The 27934-nt window shown below is 37.6% G+C and overlaps 1 protein-coding gene across 3 annotated transcripts in view; it reads right to left on the reverse strand.

Moving 5' to 3' along the window:
- Positions 1-1213: 1213 nt before the first annotated feature.
- Positions 1214-27934, reverse strand: part of KHDRBS3 (KH RNA binding domain containing, signal transduction associated 3) — a 95680-nt gene continuing 68959 nt past the window's right edge. For all 3 annotated transcript variants that reach the window (XM_059815414.1, XM_059815413.1, XM_059815412.1), the window contains 3 exons: positions 20651-20733; positions 5785-5843; positions 1214-1748 (listed from right to left, as the gene is read on the reverse strand). In XM_059815414.1, coding sequence (XP_059671397.1) covers positions 1657-1748; positions 5785-5843; positions 20651-20733 — 234 coding nt within the window. In that variant the 3' untranslated portion in view covers positions 1214-1656. The remainder of the gene's footprint in view (positions 1749-5784; positions 5844-20650; positions 20734-27934) is intronic.

Below are 27934 nucleotides of genomic sequence, written 5' to 3' on the forward strand. Positions count from 1 at the left end.
TTAAAAAAATTACTTTTCCCACCAGAATTGAACATAGCCAAGGATTTTTGCTGGCCTCCAGCTCAGCACCTGTAATCACTACATAAGTTAAAGCCTTGTGTATAAAGAATTAAGGACCAGACCAAATGCTCCGTTATTTCTCTAACAATTTCACAGATGAGTAAAGATACCTACCAAAGCATCAGAAGATTAAGGTTTTTGTTCTCTTGGCTGTCCAAGGAGGTGGGCTTCCTGACAAGAGAAAAAAGATATTTTTACTAAATTTCAAAAGACTTTCAAATAAAAACTAAAGAAAACAAATGTAAATCATACTATAATTAATAGAAACTTAATGATTAACAAAAAGCTTTAGATAACATTTGTAATGTTTAAGTTACTAGAATTTATGGAAAAATAATATATTACAAACTATTGGTTATGAGGTTTTACAGTTGTTTAATAGGGAATAGTTTGTCCAAATTTAACTAGCTAAGCTAAGGCTTTTTAGATTACTAACACAAATTAAACGTTTTAAGATGAGAATTTAGGTGTCCTTAAAGTCTTTCCTACATTCTAAAATGAAACTTTCTAAATTGTAGCCTCCCTGTTGTTATTGGTTATATTAAGATAAATTAAGTGAGATTAAAATCTTATTTGATTTATTTACCTTTGCAAATGAAGACCGTTTTAAGGGTTACACATCCTCTGCCTCTGACGAAAGCGACCTCAATTAGTCAAGTCAGAAAGTCTTAAAAGCTTTGTTTATTGCTTCCAGCACGGAGCGAGGTGGTCATTAACGTACCAAAATTCTCATAAAAATTCCAAAGTTGCACTAGTGAAAAAATGCTCAACAAGATGAAAACTAGTCACATCTTTTTCAGAAAATTCATTAGCTATTTTAAACCATTTTTAACAAAAAATATTTTGATTTGAAGTGGCACTCAAGCAGATCCATACCATTTGGATACTTTAAACAGCATTTATATCTACCGTGAGTGTATATATATACATTTAGGTTTATACCATTTTTTTAAAGAAGGAGCGCAATGTTTAATATGAGCCTTTTATGCTGGTCACTGTTAAAACATATTTCTCCCTGTTTACTACTATTTATGAAGTTTTATTATAAGATAAAGCATCAAATTAATCTCACACACACTGATTTTCTTTCAAAAGTTTATTTAGTATCAAGCAAGGGTAAAACTTTGCTTAACACTACAGAACATTTCAAGACTTGAGTTACAAAATACCACATTATTTGCATTTGTAATTTGCTTCCCTTTTTACGCATGTTTGCAAAGAGAAAAACTAGCAAATGGCTGAAAATCAAAACTAAAAACTAAATTGTTGAAAACCTTTAAAATAAAAGGTTACACTTATGTTAAAAGAATGGACTAACATATTTAGTAAACCTATTTTTTGTTTAACACTAGTTAATCAAAGGTTATTTTTTTTGATCACCTATTTTTTCAAACAGTTTGGAAATAACAAAGTTCCTTGTTTTACATATCTTTATGTCCAGGTTGTTCTTTCAACAAAATATTTTAAGTTCAGTCCATCCATTCAGATTTTTAAGCGCTTTGATTTAATAAAAAGGGATTGTTCATAGAAAAAATTACTTTGAACAGTATACAGGACTGGTGGAGATTGGATATTTCACAACATCAGACAGTACAATCAGTATCTGGCATATGGCTGGTCTCTGTAGACTCCTTTTGTTGTCCTTGCAGAAGGTGCCTTGTGTCTTGAGTTGGTCCATTCTTCTTGCCCTGCAAGAAGGGAAAATACAGTTAGAGCCCTTCTAATGTTATCAGATGCTGTACGTTTTTTTTTCTTTAATTGTGAATTAGATAGTGAAATATTAGGTACTGAACCCAAGGTGCACAAAGTGAAGTCTACCACTTGAACCAAAAAATCTGGGTACAACACATCTATATGAGCTACCCCACAATGTGTTTTCAGCACGTAACAGCAGGGAGTGTCACAGGCTAATGGAAAAATATTCAGGGCTCTGGCATTCAGCTGGACCTGCTTGTTACAAATACACAGAAATTCCAGCCATAGTAGCAGACCTACAAATAATTATGTCAGGATGAAACGAATGGAGGCTATGAATTATGTATAAGCAAATAAGCTACCCTCAGAAATAAGTTTCTTTGCATCAGTACCAATTTAGGCTTAATTCAAATATGCAATCCAAGAATGAAAAGCCTCAAGTATCACCACAAACACTTGTGGCTTCTAATAATCTAGGGCAATATTCGACTTCACTGTAAACATACACTACCTCTAAAATGCAAAAAATAGGAAGGCAGATTATAAAAAATTAGAAGGGCAAGGGAGATTGCTTGTTTGAATTTTGACAACAAAGTAAGTTTGTCAAAAGCTTGTGCTATATTTAATGCTTCATAATCCTACCACATTTTAGTTGTAATAAGTATTAACAAAAGTAGCAAAGTATTGTCTTAATGAGAATCAGACCTACTATGCCACACATTTACAAGAGAGACACAGGACCAAATGCAGAGTATAATGAAACAGTACTTAGGTACACTTTAATCAAGTAAACAAATCAGAGTACTGCCCCGAGAGAAAAAAACAACACAAAAAACCCCAAATGCAAACACCTGAAAACAGTGTATGTGCTTCTATATCTCCTTTTGGAGAATTGCCCTGCCCTAAGCAGACAGGTGTCCAAGTGAACCCAATGCAATCCAGAAACTAAGGGTGGAATTCAAATGACTAGGTATGCTAATCTAAAACATAGGCATCACTTTAGCTGTCTTTCTAGTCAATAAAAAAAAAGTCAACAGTCAAAGAACCCTGGTACTTCTTTGAATGGTAACTTCCTCAGACAATAGATATCCGAAATTCGGTGATAAGAATTCCATAAGTCAAGGGTCCAATTTCAATCTCTTCATAGAAGTCTCATTCTAGCTACTTTATTTTCAAAAATTCAGGTGGTTGCCGGCAAAGCCTAGATTATATATCATATCTAGGTGGACAGAACATTTGCCTAGGAGGTAAAAGGAACAAGTTCAGATTTGGTGTAAGGCTGAAAGCATTAATTTGTACCTTAGGCAAGTTCCAAGGGAATCTAATAACAGTATAACATACATGAGAAGCAACCTCTTGTGCTTCTTCACACAGAAAACAAGGCTTATATTAAGCAAGGAAAAGAACCCTAGCCTAGCAGTAAAGACAGCTGGCTGAGATGCAAGAATTTGACTTTTGACTGCTCATGGCTTGGACAGGTGCACTCTTCCCTGGGGAAAAAACCAGCTGGATGGTGGGGCCCAAAGAGTTGCGGTGAACAGAGTTAAAACCAGTTGGCGGCCGGTCACAAGTGGTGCTCCCCAGGGCTCGGTACTGGGGCCAGTTCTGTTTAATATCTTTATCAATGATCTGGATGAGGGGATTGAGTGCTCCCTCAGCAAGTTTGCGGATGACACCAAGGCGGGCAGGAGTGTTGATCTGCTCAAGGGTCGGAAGGCTCTGCAGAGGGATCTGGACAGGCTGGATCGATGGGCTGAGGCCGATTGTATGTGGTTCAACAAGGCCAAGTGCCGGGTCCTACACTTGGGTCACAACAACCCCATGCAATGCTACAGGCTTGGGGACGAGTGGCTGGAAAGCTGGCTGGTGGAAAAGGACCTGGGGGTGTTGGTCGACAGCCGGCTGAAGATGAGCCAGCAGTGTGCCCAGGTGGCCAAGAAGGCCAACGGCATCCTGGCTTGTGTCAGAAATGGTGTGGCCAGCAGGAGCAGGGAGGTGATCGTGCCTCTGTACTCGGCTCTGGTGAGGCTGCACCTCGAATCCTGTGTTCAGTTTTGGGCCCCTCACTACAAGAAGGACATTGAGGTGCTGGAGCATGTCCAGAGAAGGGTGACGAAGCTGGTGAGGGGTCTGGAGCACAAGTCTGATGAGGAGCAGCTGAGGGAACTGGGGTTGTTCAGCCTGGAGAAGAGGAGGCTGAGAGGAGACCTCATCGCTCTCTACAACTACCTGAAAGGGGGTTGTGGCGAGGTGGGTGTTGGTCTCTTCTCCCATGTAGCAAGTGGTAAGACAAGAGGAAATGGCCTCAAGTTGCAGCAGGGGAGGTTCAGATTGTATATTAGGAAAAATTTCTTCCCTGAAGGGGTTGTCAGACACTGGAACAGGCTGCCCAGGGAGGTGGTTGAGTCACCATCCATGGAGGTATTTAAAAGACATGTGGATGAGGTGCTTAGGGATGTGGTTTAGTGGTAGACTTAACAGGGTAACTGGCAATCTTATGGATTTTAGTCCAAGGCACCTAATGTTATTTACATACCGTAAGGATGATTATTAATATCTAACTCTGCATTTAATGATGTACTTGAGAGTCAGCTAGTTAAGAAATAAAGTGTATAACCATTTGTACGTGCAAAAACTTCAGTGGCTGTATCCCACAATCATTCTTCAAGGTATAGTTTTCCTCTCAACTTGAGTAAATACATCACTTAATATTCTGAGTGGCTGTGCTTTGATAAATAGAAAACCGATTTTAAATACAAAAGCAATGAAAAATCCATATTTTCAACCTTAAATACTGCAATCCACATTTTTCCCCCATCAGTCAACTCTATCTACATTAAGCAGTTTCATACATTTTTTCCCCCATCAGCTTTGCATTCACGAAATCGTCTTAGAAATATGAGGCTTATAACGGCAAACAGTTTATTTTAATGCTGAAATAAAGATTTAAGCTATATATCTATCAAGACCAATTGGAAGTGCTGGGGCACAGAGGAATTTTAAGTGTCCTCTTTTGATGAACTGACTTTCCCCTTAAGCAAAATAATTAGTTTAAGCAGACAACATTGAGTAAACTTCCGTATTAGGTGCATTTATCACAACTTAGTTGAGGTCATTTTAGTTTTCAGCAGGAAGCACTTCCAAATGGACTTCCAAGAAATACACCATGGAAAATTTTCAGTAGAGCATTAAGATCACTGAAGCATCCATTACCCAGAATCAGAACTCTTTTACACTAGTTACTAAGAATCCTTCAATGTTTGAGATTTGAGTGATCTAGATTATATTTCTCTGATCTCTAGCCAGAGATTTAACATTTATCCCTTAAGCAAAGGTGCCTTTTAACATGCTTTATGCTTCCAATTAAAGAAATCTGTTATGGATTAAACCTGTCACTACCACTCTTCTAGCTTAAAAAAATGTGATCTTTACCACTAGCATATGTTTTTTGCTTCATTACACATTGTTTTGTCTCCATATGAGTAACCCACTGCCCTCATGTCTATTAGCTACCTAAAGTACTTTCATAACCTTTACATAATGACTCCCTGCTTGATTTCGCAAGACTGATGCATGAAAATGAACTAATACAAAAAGACCATGCAAGTCTAAAATGAACTCAATTAGGCCCTGATTCAGCTGAGAACTTCCGCGTATTCTTACCTTGTACCAAGTTTCAACATCAGTTGTGCCACACTAGAAGCTTTTGCTTTCAGCTGCAAACAGCTCCTGAAAAAAGGTCCTACACCTCCATTTTTTCCTTAAATCTCTGAACGTGTCATGAAAAGGGTGCTTGTAGCATGATTTAGATTTTTTGTTTTTTATTTCTTTGATTTTAGTTTCACATGGCTATGTTAACACAGAAACCTCCTTTGATACTTTTCTCAATAACGACCTGCTCTGTGACAGTGCAGGAATCCCTGAACAGCTGTTACCCACTGTGGAACTGAAGCTTGCCTTACGGAAATCCTTCTTTGATTATTTTTTCAAGACTCTACCACTGTAGTCATTCAGCTCAAAGCTACTCACCATAAGAGTCGTATGTTTCTTCACTCAGTCCATGGCCATAGTCATAATAATCTGCTCCACTGTACGGGAGGAGGGAAGTAGGAAGAACAAGAACAAGAAATGAAGCAGTTACATTTTAAGAAGTAATGCTTACCACGACACATTCTACCTTTGAAAAGAAGCCTGATGGATATAGACATGCCCTAAGGTAGAAAGGTAAGCATCCATGTGACACAATGACAGCTTAGATCCTGTTTATTCATAAGAAAAGAAACTGAACCATATTTACTTTCATTTATGGCTTTTATCACTGAGCCTCTGGTCCACAGTGTAATTGTGAATGCAAGAATTTTAAATATCAAATTATACTTATAGATGGGAAGGTTGAAGATCTTACAAGTGCCAGTGAAAGAAGAATGAGGTGTTAAGTACTGAGCCAATTCATTTGTCAAACTTTTCACTACCTACTGTTGCCTATATTTTGTCTTTGCATCTTTGAATTCGCTGATAAAAATGCAATAAAGGACAAGCAACTTGCTGATCAGAGGGTTATATAGTTGCTCTACACGTACAAGTTCATGTCTTCAAAACAAATGTGCATATATGTAAATGCTATTTCAATAGGCAGACAAGAAACAACAATAGGAACCAAGTTAATGCAGAATCTGCAGTCATTAGGATTCAAAAGTATGTATGAATACCGTAACCATGGCCTAAAACAGTCTTCCATTTCATAATGGCATTTCTATTTGTATGAAGACCACTGAATGGAAACTGAAGAACAAGCCTTATTACATACTACTTTTCCATTATGCTTTTGTATTTCAGGTAAGTATAGTCTTTTACATAAGTTGACAGAAGAAAAATCTATTAGACACGTTTGTAGGACATCAAAAAGCAAGTCTCTTAATTGCTTCTTTCCTTTTCTAACCACAGGCAGACCCAGGGCTGACGATACTTGGAAAATACTCTACAAACTGATGCTACCAAGTCTTTATTTTCTGAGTGAGAAGGAAACCACTAATAAGTGATCAGTAGCAAGTAATTACTAATATTGACAAAATTATTCTAACATTAGAATGATTGCTAACAAAAAAATCAGAGAGAAAAAGCAATTTATAGCCTTAACATGAATTAGCAGGTAAAACTTTATATAAAATAATGCATCACAATCACTTCTAAACTGACACAAGACAAAGATCATTTGTTGTGTTTGGGTTGTTTGTGGTTTAGGGTTTTTTTTTTAACTAAAAAGTTTTAAATCCCACAAAATAATCCAGGCCAGAAATAATACAGTTCTGGTGTGTGCAAATGCATACCTAGAAAGTGTATGTGAGTATTTGTTATTGCTAGTATAAGGCTTCCTAAACAAAAACTTAACTAGAATACACTATGAAGACCCACAAACATATAACCTAAATGTTACCTATGGTTTGTCAGTCCATGTGATGAGGACCCCAGAATAACAAGGGCAAAGTTTGAAGATAAGAAATAATGTAATTTTGCCCTGCAGCAGCCACTGATAAAACAGTCTTTATTCTGACAGACAACTTAAAACTGACATTTGCTATCCTTCCACACAGCACTTGATTATTTTAAGACTGTCATCAAGTTTAGAAACCTATAGCAGCTGAGGCCTACCCCCATATCTGTCAGTCCTGTCAGAATGACTTTTGCAGGGTTTCATTTCATAGACCTAAAATATCTAATAAACAAAAAATGACTCATTTTACGGCATGTAAACTGCTAAATGAATAAACATGAGTGTAAGTAAAAGGTTTTTCCGTTCTGAAAGTATATCATGGCCCACCTTTATTAACAGACAAACCCTTTGAAATTAATAATCTTTCCAACAAGTACAAGTTATAAAGTGATGTTGCCTAGTGCAGTTCAATACTCTCAACTCTGACTGCTTTCATTTGTGCTCTATGAAAACGCCAACACTCTCGATTCAACTGTATGTTGAACTAAAGCAAAACTTCAGATAAGACAACTTAAAGAATATGACCAAAGGGTACATACAGACAGCTGTAAGGAGTTAGGTAAAAAAAAAAATTTAAAAAGATTTTGTTTCACCTGTAACAGTCTGCATAGCCTATGGAGTTCACAGCCGAAGTCAAGATATTTGAGGTTTTTTTGGGAATAATTATAGAAAAATCTAGTACTGTGTTTGAAGTTACAGCTTATGGAACTATATATTTTTTTCAAAGCAATCACCTACTAAAAGGAAACCTAGTCAAAGGAACCTGCAATATCAAACTTCTTTGTAAATTGTACATTTGAACTCATTAACTGAAATAGTAGAGGTCAATTCTATTGTGAGGCATTAATTAGCTATATTAAAAAATTCTTCCTCTGGACAGAAGGTGTGATGTCAACTTTTGTTTTAAAAGTATCCGTGACATTTATACTTTTTTATATATATGTTCTCTGGCATCTTAGCCTTCTGACTGAGGACTATTCAAACTCTGTATTTCCCTTTAATAGATTTATTTTGGAAGGGAAACCCTTTTCTTCATATTCTTTTCATTTCCTCTTGTAGAAAGGAGAGCAACACCACAAAACAGGTTTGTTCTTTGACTCATGTGCCTCCCTTCTTTCAGAACAAGGGAAAAACATACCATGGATCCCTTCATTTTTAACCCAGCAAGACTAAACCCGGAGTCTGCTTTGAGTTCGTATGTTTTCAAGTGTGACCTGTCTTCTTGAGGTCATTTTATTCAATTTCTGTTTCTTAATTTTTCCTTACTTCTCCAGTTGCCTGCAAGCAGTTCCTCCCTAGTAGCAGATGGGGCAATACTGTGGTGTCTACTTTGTAGATGGATAATTGCATTACATAGTCAGGCAAGTTTTCAAGCACTTTCCTAACCGTCACGTAAACAGTACAAGTGCAATCAACATTGGAGTATCAGCTATGAAACAGATCTTTTGTACATATAAGAGCCCTTGCTTGTACCTACTCATGTTTAACTTCTTTCGTATTCCCATTCCAGCACAATGTCTTTGGGCTGACAAGAAAGAAGCAGAGATGCCAAAGAAAAAAATGCTTTGATTTCCATGTCAACATAAAAACTTGGAACCACCCAATGGTATGGAAGGATTAGCAAAAACAACAATAAACTTAAGTTTGTCAATGCTAATTGCTGAGCGCTGGGCATTAATCCTACAATGCTTAGGGGAAGTGTGAAGTGATGCTTAAGTAGTTTAAGTAAGGCCAGGGGGAAATGCCTGTTTTCTCTGTTCAAGAAACAGCCTGAGGCAGAGAAAAGCAACCTCAGATTTTAGCACTGAATCACTGATGAAGTAAAACCTTAGAGGACCTTTATTATCTAGTAAAACAGAAGACTGGGAAGCTTCCTGCCATTTTTCTAGAACCACTGTGCTGTGAGAAGTGTCTTAAAATACTTTAATTTAGAGGTATTCAACATAAGCCTTCAAAGGTCTTGCGGAGTATGACCTGAACTTCTCAGGCTTTTCTGCTAAGCTGATTGTTTCTGAAAATATCTTGATGAACCATAATAGAAGAACAAATCTTTATGAAAAGCAAATGGTAGTAACTGCTCTTGACTTGGTGGTGAAGTCTTAAGGAACTCTTATGTTTTATACTATATTAACTATTAGCTTATTCTGTCTAGGGATGTTGGGATATTCTCTTGGGACAGGTAACAGAATGGTAGAGTTTCAACTTAACGCTCATGAAGATATCAGAATAGGTCATTAGGCTATTTTTGGGAGAATAATAGAATAGCCATGTCAACTACACAGTGCAAGTGCTCTACAGTATTTCCAAAAAATGCATAAAGGTAGTCAAAATACATTATGATTAATGAATGCAATTGCCACGGCCCTTTAGATTTGATACAGACATCTTTTAGAATAGCATTATGCCATTTCTGTGTTTGAAACAAAAGTAGCAATCAGGCTCCCTGCCATACTAAGGAGAGAGTAAAAGGTCTCCGATTGAAAGCTTCTAGTTTAATGGAAAAGCCCAGACCTGGTTAGTTTAATGGAAAAGACCCAAACCAAGCCTGGTTACTGGGTTTAAGCACTGAGTGAACTAAAACTTTTAGTCTTCAGTGATGAAAAGCTGCCTTTGCAACCAGTTCAGCTTCTTGTAATGCTTACTAGGGAAAATGGGAAAAAATTTCTGCTCTCTTTTGCACATTGGTAGTACAAGAAAATTTGGGACTGATCCCTTTACACAGAAGTCAGGGCAATTTCAGAAAATGACCAAAAAAGTTTCCAAACACAAAGGTTTCCTTTTGTGCTAAGAGTAGCTCTGCAAGCAACACTTGTCCTTCTAGACAGAGGTCGCGCAGAACAGCAGCAAAGCAGGAAGAACAAACGAGGATCTCTAGCAAGATGTCTTATATGGTAGACCCTGACTGATAGGATCACATCTGAACAGAACTATTCTACAAGAACAAGCTTCCTTCTATCATTCCTACTGGATGTTCACGCTCAGCTGCTTCTGATATCAAAAGCATCTGCCAACAGTAAACAGGAAGAAGGTCCCAAATGTTATTGTCAAGATAACAATCACTCTAATGAAGCTTCTCATGTCTCCAGAATTGTCTTGAATATTGAGTTGAGTACCTGTTCTTAATGCTTCTGTGGATCACTAGAACTCCATATCCTGTAACCCAGCCAACAACAGGATAGCTTAAAACCAGGATAACAAAAGGAGATCCACATGTTTTCTTGCATCTTGCAGGTAGATTTTTATTTAATGCCCAGTTCTGCGACTTCTTAGCAGAACTTTCTTTGGTACATACTCTCATCCCTGCATCTCAGTTTATGTCTAAAACAGATAATGATCTCAGAAAGCAACTGATACCTGTATGCGAAAGCTTTATAAAATACAGAAAAATGATGCAATCTTCCTTAAATTATATCCTATTGTCTCTCATATGGATAATACAAATAGCAAATCTATTTCCTATAATACTAAAAGATGACCAGAGTGCCCCCTCAAGGATTCCCTTAGCTATCACCGTTTAGAAATTACTTTTTATGGTGGAAATTGTAATAAATTTCACTCCTGTAGAACAGTGAAATGCCCTCAGAGGCATCTGCACTCTAGTGCTACCTACCAGGCACAGAACTATGTCTATCTACATATTTCTAGCAGAACTCTGCACATTTCCCTAAAGCTAACAGTTTTACCATCTGAAATGTTCAGTTACTGCTGTCTGTGAACTCATTCAGCTCCCCCCCACACACACACTCCACTCATGTGCCGTCTCTCCAAACACGAAGGATGAATGTCAGAGGTGACTGAAGCACACAGCACAAACACTGCTTCCTTTCAGGAAGGGCAGCAGCAGAGACCTATAGATTTAACTTGAAACTATGAATAGAACACAGCAACAATTTATTCTTAAACATGAGACATGTGAAATAAGATGTCAAAAATTTGCTACATCAAACAAGAAAGCACCAGCAGAAAAAACTAAAAATTCAGGCTGCGTAAACATCCGCATTTTGGTTTGGTCTGCGAATTAGAACCAAGCCCCAGCCATCCCCACGTCCCATTTGTCTGGTTTGCAAAGCAGTTTGGGGGACGTGAACTAGGCTGCTATCAGAGGAAACTAAACTGGAAGTCTTAAACAATCCGGGCGTCTACCAAATGTGTTCCAACTGCTAAATGGAGAACAGAGATATGAACCAACATGAACATTAACATTGGAAAAGGATGCGTTTTCTTCCCTTTCCCTCCAAACAGACGAGACTACTCAGGACAGCGGAAGAAGCAGAAAATAATGAAGATCTGACAGGTATTAGTCAAAATCTTTAGACTATCCATTGCAATACTGGGAAGAATTGTGGGTATTCCTCCATCTAGCTCTTGGTTATCCCTCTTGAGTCCTGCATAAGATGTTGTTAGAGATCCAAGACAATCTGTGACAAGTAATATTAGAGTACAAGACAACATTGCCTCTAATACATCATCATCCACAAAAACTGCACAGATAGCATGTCACCATTCTGTCATTAGAAATACTACTCAGTAAGATATACATCATATCTTCTTGTCTCTCTAATTTATTGAAGTACAACTTTCAGTTTCTGTAAGTTTGATACCCTTACTCAGTTGAAATTGAAGAGCACTAGAGAGAAAAAATACCATTCTATCCCAGTTTTATATGATTATAATTAAAAAATAATAAAATTGTCATCAAGGAATGTATTTGGTTGAAGAGACTATATTTAACTGTTTTCAGGGCTGCGTAATCATAAGCATCTAACAGATCTTAAAAGCAATGTATTACCACGTTTGAGGTCTTTCTAGTGCTCCTCTAAAGCCCCTTACACAGGTAGGGTTCAAGCCTTGCCTCTCCAAGTACAACAAGGCAGACCTCTTCCTCTTGTGTTAAAGATAATTCAATCCACTTAACTGCTAAGACTTTTTTTGTTGGGCTTTGTGGGCTCTACTACTTTTATCAACTTGTATGTTCCAAGCACATTGCACCTGACAATTACAGCACGATAAACCTCAAATTCTGATAGTTATTAAACTGTATTTTTCATCATCTATCAAGTGAATGATGCCAAAATTGTGCTTACAAGTACAATTTACAGCTCCCAGTATTTCTTTAAAATAAAATGCAAGCAGGAGAAACAAATAAGATCAATTTAAAGTTCTGCAACCATCTCCCTTTTCTAAAGTTGCCCAATTAAATAGGTATCTCCTCACCAATGGAAAGAAGCAAGATTCTTCTTTCCTTGAAAGCAAAGCAAATACTACAGGATAGTCCAAGAGCAAAAACTGCTCTTTTCAATTACTGCTAGTAAGCAGACATAGTACGTTGACTGTCAACCAGCAAAACAGTGTCAAATTTTCATCTACAAAAATGTGTTCTGTGACAGAAGTATGTTCTAAACTGATAAAGCCTGATTTCTCATGCCTCTCTCATTCAACTAAGACATTGGCTTCCAAAAAAGTGAGTTTCCAGTGAAGTTCCTTTTCCACCCCACACCAGGGAAAATAAACCTTCCTTATATATTCTTCACTGCCTACTGCAAGTGTGAATTTCTGATGTCCTTTCTCTAGTCATGAAGAGACTATGTAGTCTCTCTTCCTTATCATGGTATCTCTTAATGAAACCGGTAGGAAGTTTATCATGTAAGACATTTGAAAAGTTATGTCTAAATGAATAGCAATCTCAATTTCAAATATTTGGAAGCCTGATTATCCAAGTTCTGTCTCCAAAGACAATATGTATCTAGCAGCACTGCTGCAGCATCCTGCTGAGGTCTAGCAACTGGGTACTCTCCTTCTTTGTTACCTCCATCATCCAAGCTTAAAGTACCTTTTTTCAAAAACATACTATAATTTGAAGCCCTCATATGATTAAGATATTTTTAAACTATGACTAATTCCCAAGTTACCGTAACTACAATACAGCATTTAATATTTCAAAAATATTCACTATTAATGAGTTTCTTTATATTAAGGACTTCTTAAAAGATCTTAGACCTATCCATTTCTCTTGTTTTCACCTGTGTAATCAGTCAAGGAAAAAAATCCTAAATCCTACCAAATACTCCACCTCTTATAACTATATTGTGGTAATTCAAGCACCCAGTTTAAAATGCTGTAAAATCACCTAAGTAAAGTTAAACCAATCACACAAATGAATAATCTAATTTTATGAAATAATTCCTTTATTGGATTCCTCAAATATTTAAAATTTCATGTTATACTTTTTGTACTACTATAACACCTCTAAGTTTTCTCCAACAGATCTCTAAATTTACTTTAAAATGCATTTTCACTTGTTTTCTAAACATTGAGGCACAGTCATAATTAAGTTTAATAGCAAAGCCATGAAGAAAATCAAATTTTTTTGCATCTAAAAAGTATTTTACTAAGTGTAATTAGTAAAAATTAAAAGTAATTCTTAATGTCAACATGACGAGGATTCTAAAAACCTTTTCCAATTTTACGAGTGCAGCATGTGATATACTTGTGTTAAGATTAATCTTACCTTTAAAGATAAGTTTTTTCCATTATTACACTTGAATTGCCTTAGTCTTATTCCTGTTTACTGGGGTTTCAGACCAGACTTCTGTAAACCAATTTTAAAAAAATTCATGCATGTATACTAGACTCAAATAAAACTTTTTGTGCTATTGAATATTTTACCTTATCACATTTCAACAGGTAACAAAAATAGAAAGTGATCTACCTAAACCTGAATAACTAGATCTGAAAAACTGCAGAAAATAATCTCTTCCAATAATATGAGCATAAAAATTAAGCAGAAAACCACATGGCAGGGATTTTCAGTTAAAAAGATACATTATCTTGTTTATGATGATGCTTTTGAGGCTTTATTTGCACAGAACTAGCCTCCAATAAGCTCATACATACCAGGTGTTCATAAGCAACAATTGCAAAATACTAGCCATTTGCACTATCCCCAGAAATCAAACTGCTGTGGATTGATTTGATTTATAAGTCAGAGATGAAATACAAACAGCTACTAGCATTAAAATCCAGAGAATTACATCTTGAAAAGCTACAGTAACAGACACTGTTTTGCATATAATGCATATTTATACGCCCTGGAAATGCATGATTGCTGACAAACTTAACAATGTAAATTTAAAACACTGAGCATCACAAACAAAATGTTAGCAATTAACTTTCAAATACCAATAGCAACACCTCCGCAAGCCAATTTCAAATCCATACGCTCAGCTCTTTATGGAAATCCTCCTCTTAAATAGCAACGTCGTCATCTTTTTGTATGTAGGAAGCAGAGTTTCAGAATACACATGAAAATTGAGTTCCTAGTGGAAAGCAGAAGGGTCTTGCCAAGAACTACATACTAGGAGTCAGCTTCTGTCAAAACTAAGGTGCCTCTGGAGTGGTACAAAATCAGGGATTTAGATATTTGAAGGATTTTGGCAAACCAATTTAACTGTATTATTCAGGCATCAGTTGAACAACGGCCACTGCCAGATTTTCAAGGTGGTTTTTTTAGTCCTCTTTTCAACCTAATATGCAGTTACTTAGTCCTTAAGTAACTACCACAAGCTACAAACCACAAATTTCCTCAAACCTTTTAAACCACGGGGTCTTTTGCATAGTCTGCCCTACTTTAAAGAAATTTTGTGTCTTGAATTAGCCACTATTGAAACGAACAGTAAAGAACAAGGCCTCACCGCATGGCATTCGTAACACCGGGGTTTCAGCATGCTTAGAAATTACCACATGGGCAGTTATCTTTTTATGCTTTTAGATGAATAATTTAAAATAAAGTTGCAGCATGTACTTCTCATTTCCCAACACATTAACTAATAAAGAGAGTGAACTAGAGACACTGAATTAACCTAGGTATACTAAAGAGAATTTGTCAATTCCCTCAAGTCAGATTAGCTTGACTGGATGCTCTAAGGTTTACAGGCAACTTACAGGTATTTGAATGCATCATATTTTGGTATAATTTGACATGGTAGCAATTACCTTAAGTCCTAATATTTCCCACCTTTGATATTTAGATTAGTTTCTCCTGCAACGGAGTGAAGGTGAGATCACCAAGACTGAAAACCTAATCCAGCTTTTAAATTACAGATTCTAATTAAACACAAAATGACTACACTACTACATGAATGACTTATTTTTGCCCCCAAACAGACACAGGCATATAGTTATACAAACTATTCCTTTTATAGTTGAGACTGCTGATCTCTGTTGTAGGTAAAAAACCAATAAAGCTAGATAAAAGCAGGGTGGTTTTTTTCAGGAAAAGTATCCAGTTTTAAATACTAGCAGACAAGCCTAAAGATGTTATTTGAAACTTCTGAGTGCCATGAAGCAGACAGATGGGTTCTCCACATTTTTTTGTACTATAGTAACTGTGTTGGCCATTCTCTCTTGATTGTAAACTTAAAAGCACACAGTAAACCTTTAATGCCGTTGGAGAGGTAACAAACCCAGCCCCCTTTCTCAGCAACCTTATCACATAATCTGAATTTTAGTAACAAACCTCATTCTCTGGCATGTTAACTCTCTGCAGCATCTGTCACTGCTATGAATGGTTGATCATAAGTACCTCTGTAGTCATCTCAGTGCTATTAAGCAGATGGCAACGCTAAATCCGAATGATGTAGTACATCTCCCTGGTGGACTTTGTTTCCATACACTACCATTATTCTACAATTCCTCAGTGATAAATCTTATGTATTCTAGAGAACATTAAACAGTGAACTGACAGTGCCAATTGATTTATTAGCATCCATTTCCCTTCGCCCTATTACTGTCTTCGCAAACACTTGTGCAGATCATGTACAGAGCCACTAAGGGACAAAAACACTTTTATCATAGAATGGTTTGTGTTGCAAGGGACCTTAAAGATCATCTAGTTCCACCCCCCCTGCCATGGGCAGGGACACCTTTCACTAGACCAGGTTGCTCAAAGCCCCGTCCAACCTGGCCTTGAACACTGCCAGGGATGGGGCATCCACAGCTTCTCTAGGCAAGCCATGTGCAGGACCTTGCACTTGGCCTTATTGAACTTCCTGAGGTTCACACGGGCCCACCTCTAGAGCCTGTCAAGGTCCCTCTGGATGGCATCCCTTCCCTCCAGCTTGTCAAACAGCACCAGTCCCAAAATTGACCCCTGAGGAATGCCACTCACTGGTCTCCACTTGGACATTGAGCCATTGACAGCAACTGAGTGCTACCATCCAGCCAAATCCTTATCCACCAAGCTGTCCATCCATCAAATCCATGTCTCTCCAATTTAGAGACAAGGATTTTTTTCACTCAGTTTGAAACATATTTCAGAGATTTAAAATAAAGTTTTTCTTCATGCTGAAAATGTTTAAACTGATCTACAAATTGCACACCGAACTAAATGCTCCTGCTTCCTCCACAATATTCTTCTCTGAATCCTTATAATAAAATTGGTCTAGCATTAACATCAGGCCATTAAAACACCCCAAATCTGTCTAGAACTGCAATCCTTTACTTTGTTTTTTTTTTGCAGGAAGTCCTTTAAGAGTCATCTAGGTTGTGTAAGCAAGCATGCATATGCGCTAGTGAGGGGAGCTGACAAATCTACATGCATCTGACATAAGAATATCAGCACCGGCAGTCACACGAGCATGGTGTTTCACACTTGTAACTCACAGTCTACCATAAGATCCCAAAGAGGTTTTTAGCATGCAACTGCACATGTTAAATTACTACATATGGACACAGAAGAAATTTTACGAAGGAATTACTGACTGCATAACATGAAATCTGCCCTGCACGACAGAGTAACATTCAGCCTAGTCTTACTGCTCTCCTTAACTAGGCATCGAGTATTGACCATAAACGATCATAGCTTTTGACAGTGTTCGTTATGGTCTATTAAGATAAAACTGTCTTGGCTGCTTTAAGTATTTGCTAGCCTTGGATTTTCAGAAATTGAGAAATATTTTGTTAAATTAGTTTTAGATTGCTTTTGATTTTTATAACAATATTGAACAGCCCAGTTGATTAACCATCCCAGTTTATACTGGTAAAAATATCATCTAACAATCCTCTACAAAAAACTCTACATATAATTTAGTCACATCTCTTCTAAAAATCAGTTAAGATACCTAGTCAAGCTCAGTACAGCTCCAAGGGATATAAGTCTTTTTAACCATAAAAGAATTCTGTTAAAAAACACCCTGAAGCACTATTTGGGGCTTTGTTGCACAAACTGTGGATAAGAAAATATTTTAAAGGAAAACTATTCTTTATAAATTACAGGGCATTAAGATAGATGAGAACTTGGAGACAACTTGATGTTTCTCTCCCCATCAGTGCTGTGACAGGTTTTAACTAAAGTTTCAGATTGCCCAGTACAAGCAAGGATACAGTCTCACACAATGTCAGATAAAATGCCATTAAACTTTTAAACACATGATTCGGTAGCTGCAAGCAGTTAGCTTACAGAAAGGAAGAACTGTTTGCAGAGGCATGCGAAGTCTCAACTACCTTAATGCACACAGAAGTAGACAGTATGCTATTATTCGTATCGGAACATATCACCCACCCTAGTCCATCTCAGATTTGGCCACTTTTGGGAAATACACTAGAAATACTAAAATTAAAAACAAGAAAGGAGAGTCACATTGTGTTGTACCGAATGGTCAAATTTGGAGAATTTCCATCTTGAACAGAGGAATCACTAAAATAAGCAAAAACTTTAAAACCAAAATTAGTATTTCAACTGTCTCCACTGTATCACATGCACATCGGACACAGTGCACACTTGTGAACATTAACCAAGTTTGATGAGGTGCAGGAAGAGGGTTCATATACTGAAGAAGTACTGCAAATAATATAATGAGCAAACCCATCTTTTCAATTTACTAGCTATTTCTCAGATTTCCTCTTTAATACACAATATCATTAATATCACAATCTTCTACAGAAATTAATATAAGACATACTAGAAATGCTATTACTTTAAGATTACTACTTTTGACTTACAAAGAGGAAAAGTTATTTACACCTACTAGTCACTAAATGATGCATTTTAAACACATGAATGCCTTCTATGTGCAAATGTATTTTCTTTCCATGCTTTATGAGGGCAAAATATCAAGAATGATATAAGGCTAAACTATGAAAACAATACACTTTTCCCTAATTTCCTTCACAGTAAGGACATTGTAATGCACCTAAATATGATAAGTATCTCTTAGTGGTTACAAAATGACATTTTGCAATATGGGCTATTTGATATTCAGATTGAAGATAGGAATTCTGTTCTAGGTAGCTCAGATGGCTGTTTATAGTTATTACTTTTTGCTTGCCAGTACAATCCTAAAAATCTTTTTGCCAAGTCAGAAAATATGCCAGGAAATGAGTATCAATACCCCGTGAGAAACGGGTAAGTGAATCATTTCTTGTTTTCTTTTACCATGCAGCACTTAATAAAATTAGGGGAAAAGTGAATAATCATTCAGAAGATAATGAATTCAGCAAAATCTAACAGTATATACATATTGTGAAACTACAGGTAAAATACAAAGCAGAGCCATCACGTTACAAAGTATCTCCTTCCAGACTGGACTAAGCATGTGCACATACTATGTCTAAGAATATTATATATATTCTTATGTGTTAGTCCTTTACAAGAGCAATTTCATTTCTTGAGATATTTGCTTCTTGCTAGTTTTAGTTCAAAGGAAAAAATATCAGTGAAAATGTTCTTAACATGGAAAAATATCAAATCCAAGTAATGTTTAGTTTTGGCTCAGGCAAATGACTTTGTAATGAAGTCCAAATGTTTGTGTGCAATAAACCCATTTACCAACACTAGAAGCAATAAAACAGAACAGAATTACCAACATAAAAAAGTTGAGGACTATTTTGGTAATTTTCTTTTGGAAAAAAATCCATTACCAGCAGCTGCTCTCTAAATGTAATATCCTACACACCCTCATATTTTGAAGGTCCGACACTGCTGGTTTCTTAAGTCATATTATTTTTATCAATTTTCAGTAGCTTACAAGACCCTGTAGGAGCCAAGTATCAGACACAAAGGTATTTTCATTCTGTTAGTTCTCAACAGCAATGACACTTGAATTTCCCACTAAGCTTTTTCACAATAACTAAATTGTTGGGCACAGGAAAATATTCATTTATACAATGAAATTTAAATTGGGTGTGTCGACACTACAGCAAAGCAGATGTCAGGTGTAAACAGCTTTGCTCTCAAGTTTGCTGTGAACAGTTGTGTACTATTTCAGATAGGCTACATCGTAAAAGTCTTAATATTTAGCAGAAGGTAAAACAGTCTAACCTGTATTTATTTGTCAAAATCACAATATCCACCAATATCTCCCTTTCCTACTGTCATCTTCCCAGAGGGCAAGGTTTGAAGCTCTAATCACCCCAAATAACTAACAGTAATGCAGAACTAGAGCATTTGATTTGATTCTATTTTACCATTTTATCAACATTCTTGTTTCAACCATTTGAAGTTTATTGCCATACAAGTTTACAAGAAATTCTCAATGACATTACAAAATCTACTCCTGATCAACCTATGAATGCTTGGTCTGTAGAGAAAGAGTGAGAATAAATAATGAATGAGTGAAAGGTGCACAGAAGGTCCCTTTCCAGATGTGCACATTAGCAGTACCTAATGGTGGGGACGATCAGCCAAGCTGCTAAATAGTGTGTCATGTGGTATTTGCCATTAAGTTCAAACTACCACCTAATACAAGTAGTTTGTACTTCACAGCATTTCTCCCCGTCACTGGGATACATTAGTATTCCTTGTGTTTCATGGAGTTTTCAAATAGCAACTCCTTTGAGGAAAACAAAATTTTAAAATAAATCAGAAGTGCTTAATAATGCGGTTGGGAATGAAGTGGGGGAAGGAACACAAATTGCAAGAGATTCGAATTTGTCAAAGACAATTCCACAAAGGAGTACAACAAACTAAAGCACTTTTTACAGCCAAATAAAGGTAAAATACTGGAATATAACAATGTTTTAGTAAGAAAATGCAATCAACTCTGTTTCAGGTGATTTAATACCTTTTATAAAGGTTTTCTTCTCCTCTCCCCTCCCTGTTCCCCCTCCCTCCTGAAATTAATCTGAATTAAGTTTTCCTGAGTTTCCTGAACATTTGAAGACTTTCTGATTTATGATTTGGCATCACTAAAACTCTTTGTTTCAAGTTCTCCTTTCTGTTTTTCAACCACTCAGTAACTTGACTTTTATACTTATGTGATACTAGAGACAAGTAACATTGGGGGTTATTTCTAATAAGCCTCTTAACATTTTTGCTGTTTAAGATGAAATTGAAAAAATCTTTAAGTAAAAATAACTTCCCAATTGTAGAATATTTCAAATGTAGTTACAGCAGATCTGGAGACTTACCTTTGTGCTTGAGTGCTATAGCTGTTATCATAGGAATCATAGCTTTGTTCATCATAAGCAGTTCCATAACCATCATCATACTCCTGAAAGGATATAAAAGAAAGGAAATATTAACCATAAGCACACTCCAGAAACTACTCCAGTAGTAACCTAGTGCTAAATATGAAAGACAATACTCTCCTGAAATGCATATATGACATACATACACCATGAAATGGCAAAATCTTAATGATATTAGTAGACACTACTTCATCTAGGAGGTCACACACATCTAAGACTATAATTACTTTAAAGGTATTTTGAACTATTGGCAACGTGTTTCAAAAAGATTTTTAGTTAACACTGGCTTGTGCAGAGAGTACAAAAACTTCATGTCTCCATGTACTTGAATTTGAGATGAGTGAGCTACTGATCTTCAAGAAAGCTCTGGGAAGCACCTCAGGATTCAAACATCTGAATAAATATTGTCCAATTGATTTAAGTAGCTGGCTTATTTCTGGACAATAAATTCAATATTCTACGTAGACTACAGATGGGAAAGAAATTCCCTAGAGATAAGATTAGTAAGAATGACTGTTTTACTTCTTTGAATGCCCACTGTATAGTCTTCAACTTGCAGGAGTTTAGCATCGATTAAGAAACTAAAAGTAAGGATTTCTTACTCCTCCCACATGATCCACACTGTTTAAGTATACACTGTAGTAACACTCTTCCCAAAATAGCACTGGATTTAAACACCAAGTTGAACAAACCACTAACTCCAGCTATAAGCCATACAGAAATTTAACATAAAAACAAGTGACAATGCTGCTGTGTTTTCCCAGAGAAGGATGAACTATAGAAATCCAAAGAACTGTCACCAATTCATTGTTGCATCCAATAATAAACCTGAGCTAAACACATGAAAAATAAAAGAAACAGCACTTCCTTTGTACTGATTCCTGCAAAATCCTAATATCCAAATCCTACCCAAATATGCCAAAGAACTTGATGGATATTTAGGGCTATCTTGTCCAGTTTTGCCAGATGAGAATGACCTAATAAGAAGACACTTTGAAGATATAGGGACCCAGAGAAATGAAAATCAGGCATCATCTTATGTTTTCTGAATAAGCACGTATCAAACCCCAGCAAAGTAAAGATAAAGTCTCATGAAAGAACAAACTCTTTAGCAGGAAAAGGAACCTTTTAAGAATCTTTGAGCGATGACAGAAAACAAAACCAACCAGCAGTATCAGTTAGGTAGGGATGACAAATGATGGATTGTCCAACTCTAGTAGAAAACACCTCCAATGACTGGAATCTGATAGCTTTTAGACACTGCAAGGAAAGCTTTCTATAGCAGAAGCCAATGACATCCTCAAAACAACTGATAGGAAACTGAATTTGCCAAGAGAGTTTTTAGCATTTTTCCAGTCATTTGAAATTGCTTATATGGAAAACCAGGCAACCTGCCCATCGATACTGCTTCACCACCACTAGATCAGTGAACATGATTGTTTCCCAGCAGTGATTAGTAGAAGGGTGTCTGAATATTTGCCAGCCCAAATGAGTGACAGCCTATTCATAGGTCTGGAAGAAGAAATGAGGATTCTTCCAATTGTCTGTTGCAAATAGATCCACAGATAAATAGTCCCACTTGAAAAGGAAATGCATTGTTTTCTCTTTCAGTAGTTCACTGTCCTGAAACTAAAAATTAGAGTCGAGTCCTAGCATTTTCCTCACCTGTCTGATGTGGATTTTTCTTGGTAAGCCACAGACTAAACCCACAAAACCATTGCCTCCTGGCACTTACTACGAACAAGCACTTTATTACTTATTGATGCAATACACAGACGTCTGTTAACAATACAGACATTGATCAACAGCAGAAGCTGAGCCAACTTATTTGCTCTGTTCCAGAACATTTACATGACATTTGGTCTCCTCTTATAGAATCTCCCAACTGTGAACCAGCTGTCCCTAAGAGGGGCTCCCAAACTTCAAACCTCACACACCCGGCAGTGACAACAAATGAAAGCAGAGGACCGAAATTAATCTTTTAAAATGTTAGGAAAGCCTTGCCACTAAGGAATCACTGGAGAATTCTTAAGCAATCAGTCCTATTCTTCACATTTATGTGAACTATTTCACTAAAAAATTGATCATGAAAGAAAAGGGGAAAACTGACTACTCTGAAGTTATGGTATATCTATGTTCCTTTGACTTCAAGAAGTCAAAGTAAATTTGAAATAGGAAGACCCTTAACAAGATGTCCAGCAGAACAAAAAAATGTTGGGGAGATCCGCTGTATCTCAGACTTAGTGTTTCTAGTATTTGCATTTCTCTTCCAGAGAAATTGTCCCCAGGACTAATTACTGTTCACCATTTTGCGTGAATAAATGGAGTACTGCACAAATTAAGTCCTGCATTATTATATTGTTGAAGGTAGCTCTTATAAGCTTTGAATGGAAAGATACCTGGTTTGTAGTTTATATGTGGGACACTTGTCACTTAGCATTAAAAAGATCAACCTGTGCTGTTGCAATTACTATAATCTGCTTAAATAGATCAATTCTTCCTTTTTATTGCTGTATTTACATTTATACAACCAAAAATTTACATTAAGAGCAAGATAAACTTCATGTGCAACATGCTGCAAAAATAGAGTATGTTTAATGAGCTGCTCTCAATGGCTTGTTCTGTTAAGAGATAAGAAATTCAAATTCCAAAACATTTGTTTACTGTGCACTATTCCCTTGAAGTAGCAATTAGGCAGGGGCAGCTGAAGTATGTTTCAGAGCTTTCCCTGAATTACATCTGACAGTATTTTCTCTTAGTCATACAGTATTTGAAAACTTTCTCTTTCAGGAGGTTACAAATAAGGTTGGCCAAGTCAGAATGTTCTACATTTTAGATTAAATCCACACTACTTGAGTATTTCCTTTCTGCAACACAGACCTCTTGTGGCTTCAATAAATCTTTTCTTTACTTTTAGTATCTAGGTGAAATATCCTTGGTCATGATTCAGTACTATAAAATATCATGCTAACCTAAATGAAAATAACTATTATTTTTACACATATAATGAAAATGTACAGAAGAGAACTTAAATATGCACAAATATCCTGTACTAAAGTACATCAGATTCACTGACAAGCATTGCTGTACAGGCTTCTTTCTGTATAATACAGGAAGAATTACACCTTCATAAGAATATTTTAATTGCATTTTTCCTGCTGATTTTGGCATGTTTTAAGTATTTATAAACGCATTCATTTTTGTATTTAAAGCCATTATTATTCTTCATGTGGATGACAGCATTTGCGTTCCTACCACCTACCAAATGCAATACAATGGGCTTCTCTTCTAATCCAATTACTTAAGTCTATAAATAGCTCTTCCTAAAGGTACTCCATAATCAGAAAGAGTTTACTGGTGAAGCTGTATTTCCTCTCTGCTCCAAAAAACAAAAGCCCAAACAAGATCATATTTTCATTGCATGAATGGGAGAATTTTGTTTCTGTTATTCATTATTTTCCTTTTCAGGATAACCCAGAAAACTAACCCTCATCAGATTTAGTCTGATCAAAAGAAGGGAATATGCTGTACAGTTTGTGCTTACAACAAAAATGTTGCACGGGTTCAGGAAAGGCAGGTCCTGCTTGACCAACCTGATCTCCTTCTATGACCAGGTGACCCACCGAGTGGATGAGGGGAAGGCTGTTGATGTTGTCTACCTGGACTTCAGCAAAGCCTTTGACACTGTTCCCCACAGTATTCTCCTAGAGAAGCTGGCGGCCTGTGGTTTAGACAGGTACACTCTTCGCTGGGTAAAAAACTGGCTGGATGGCCGAGCCCAGAGGGTTGTGGTGAATGGGGTGAAATCCAGCTGGCGGCCGGTCACAAGCGGAGTCCCCCAGGGCTCGGTTTTGGGACCGGTCTTGTTTAATGTCTTCATTGATGATCTGGATGAGGGGATAGAGTGCTCCCTCAGCAAGTTTGCAGATGACACCAAGTTGGGCGGGAGTGTTGATCTGCTTGAGGGTAGGAAGGCTCTGCAGAGGGATCTGGACAGGCTGGATCGATGGGCTGAGGCCAACCGGATGAAGTTCAATAAGGCCAAGTGCCGGGTTCTACACTTCGGCCACAACAACGCCAGGCAACGCTACAGGCTTGGGGACGAGTGGCTGGAAAGCTCCCCCGCAGAAAAGGACCTGGGGGTGTTGATCGACACCCGGCTGAATATGAGCCAGCAGTGTGCCCAGGTGGCCAAGAAGGCCAACGGCATCCTGGCTTGTATCAGAAATGGTGTGGCCAGCAGGAGCAGGGAGGTGATCGTGCCTCTGTACTCGGCTCTGGTGAGGCCGCACCTCGAATACTGTGTTCAGTTTTGGGCCCCTCACTACCAGAAGGATATTGAGGTGCTGGAGCGTGTCCAGAGAAGGGCGACGAAGCTGGTGAGGGGTCTGGAACACAAGTCTTATGAGGAGCGGCTGAGGGAGCTGGGGTTGTTCAGCCTGGAGAAGAGGAGGCTGAGGGGAGACCTTATCGCTCTCTACAACTACCTGAAAGGGGGTTGCAGAGAGGTGGGTGTTGGTCTCTTCTCCCAAGTGACTAGTGACAGGACTAGAGGAAATGGCCTCAAGTTGCGACAGGGGAGGTTCAGGCTAGATATTAGGAAAAAGTTCTTCACTGAGAGAGTGGTGAAACACTGGAATAGGCTGCCCAGGGAGGTGGTAGAGTCACCCTCCCTGGAGGTATTCAAGGAGCATGTGGATGTGGCATTGTGGGATGTAGCTTGATGGACATGGTCTGTGTGGTGTTGGGTGGGTTGTGGCTTGTTATTGTTGTTGTGTGGCGTGGATTTTGTGGTTTTTTTTTTTTTCTTTTTCTTTCTTTTCTTTTGTGGGTTTTTTGATGTTGTGTGTTTTTTTTCTTTTTTTTTTTTTTTTTCCCCCCAGGTTGGACTCGATGATCTTACAGGTCTTTTCCAACCGTACTGATTCTGTGATTCTGTGAAAAAAGGAGCTGAAAATGCTAAAGTCCTCTTAAACTACAGGTGTTTTCCATACAATATTTGAAATGTTAACCAGGAAGGTGTCAAGAGCAATCGTCCTGACTTCTGTTAATTTCAGTCTTAAGAATCTTCCCCCAAAGTAACAGAACAGCTAGAATTACAAGACAGATCTTCTGAAAAGAATACGAAATTACTTTAAGTTCTCAAACCTTTTATTAATAAAACTCTTAAGCCACAATCACATTACATCTCCCCATAAAGAGACCTTCTGCCTGCAGTCGCCTCAATGACAGTGCCAGCAGTTGATACAAATCCAAAGAGCAGCACTGGTAACAGCAATTGTTCGGTGCCAAGTGCCAAACTTTTTCATGAACAGAACCAAAGGCAATGTGTAAATATGCACCCTTCAGATATATTAAATAGTAAGTTACTATCACAGATGAAAAGATAAAAGCAATGAAAGCCATCTTTGCCAAAACATCTGCACTACCCAAAACATAAATCATGCTAAGCCTTGCTCATGTGTGTTTCTTTTCAATAGTTAAGTACTTTAAACATACCCTTGTTCATGGGGAATAGGAAATGGTGGCTGTGACTTATAATCTGCTGGCAGTGACAATGAAAGACTAGTGTTTGGGCCCACTTTAGGGGAAATTAAAAGTGTTTCAAAGAGAACAAGACAGAAACAGGAAGAAAAGAGGGTAAAAAGTTCATTTTAACAAAAAGGACATTTGCAGTCCTGGAAAAAATAATCAAATCAATAAGAAATAATTTTTCAATCTCTCCCCAACTAAGGAAATCCATCCAGGGGAAAAAATTAAGGCTGTTATCACAGAATCACTAACGTTGGAAAAGACCTGTAAGATCATCAAGTCCAACCATCAACCCCACCATGCCCATTAAACCGTGTCCCACAATGCCTCATCCACATGTTCCTTGAACACCTCCAGGGATGGTGACTCCACCACTTCCCTGGGCAGCCTATTCCAGGGTCTCACCACTCTCTCAGTAAAGAAATTTTTCCTAATATCCAATCTAAACCTCCCCTGGCGCAACTTGAGGCCATTTCCTCTTGTCCTGTCACTCGTCACTTGGGAGAAGAGACCAACACCCACCTCTCTGCAACCCCCTTTCAGGTAGTTGTAGAGAGCGATGAGGTCTCCCCTCAGCCTCCTCTTCTCCAGGCTAAACAACCCCAGCTCCCTCAGCCGCTCCTCATCAGACTTGTGCTCCAGACCCCTCACCAGCTTCGTCGCCCTTCTCTGGACACGCTCCAGCACCTCAATGTCCTTCTTGTAGTGAGGGGCCCAAAACTGAACACAGCATTCGAGGTGCGGCCTCACCAGCGCCGAGTACAGAGGCATGATCACCTCCCTGCTCCTGCTGGCCACACCATTTCTGATACAGTTATCACTACAACTAGAAGTTTGTTGTTTCTTTTCCTCATAATTCTCTGAAATTAATACTTACACCAGTACTTCATCATAGAATACTGGTGGAATGTCTTCCTTTTAGATAAAAACTCTCACATTCAAAAGTGTGTGTAGAGATTAACTTGAAGGAGAAAGAACACAAGACATCAGTGCAGCACAATGGATTTTTTTTTTGGCAAATTGGAATTGTAAAGGGAAGGAACAGCCCTTTTGTTACGTGGAAATAACACCTCCCCATCATTTAACCAACAGGGAAGATTGGGCAATCAAAACAAATACGGGTAGCTACTACCATCTAAAGTCTAACTGATAACATTAAGGACATTAGCAGCAAACATGCACAGACTGTAGGCTCTTACTTTGTAGATTTTAATCTGTTTTCATCTAGAAGGAGCCTAGTACATATTCAACCAGAACAAATAAGGTATTCCCAGAATGAGAGATGTACTAGTGGATTGTCTTTCACGCCCCTCAAAAAAAAAAGAAGTGTTGGTAATGAATATAGGCAGTAACATTTAAAATCAAGTTACTATCAGGCCAAAACAATTCTGTCTTTCTATACACAACAGCAGGGAGCAGCATCAGAATCAAGACGTTAATTCATGCTCCTTCAATAATACTAAGTGAGAAAACGGTCAACTTAGATGAGCAGCTTAAACTAAAATACTTGAAGAAAATATTTTATATGCCATTATAGGTGAACGTTCAACTTCGAGGTAGGCAGGTGGAAAAGCCTTTCCTCCAGAACATTCCACTGTTTCCACAGCCTGAGTCCTGAGAAAATGAAAAGATTTTCCGTTCTATCCACCTCAACTTGAAAACCCCAGAGAAGGTCAATGTAAGATTCAAAAT

This window comes from Gavia stellata, chromosome 3 (assembly GCF_030936135.1).
Source record: "Gavia stellata isolate bGavSte3 chromosome 3, bGavSte3.hap2, whole genome shotgun sequence".
Classification (NCBI taxonomy): domain Eukaryota; kingdom Metazoa; phylum Chordata; class Aves; order Gaviiformes; family Gaviidae; genus Gavia; species Gavia stellata.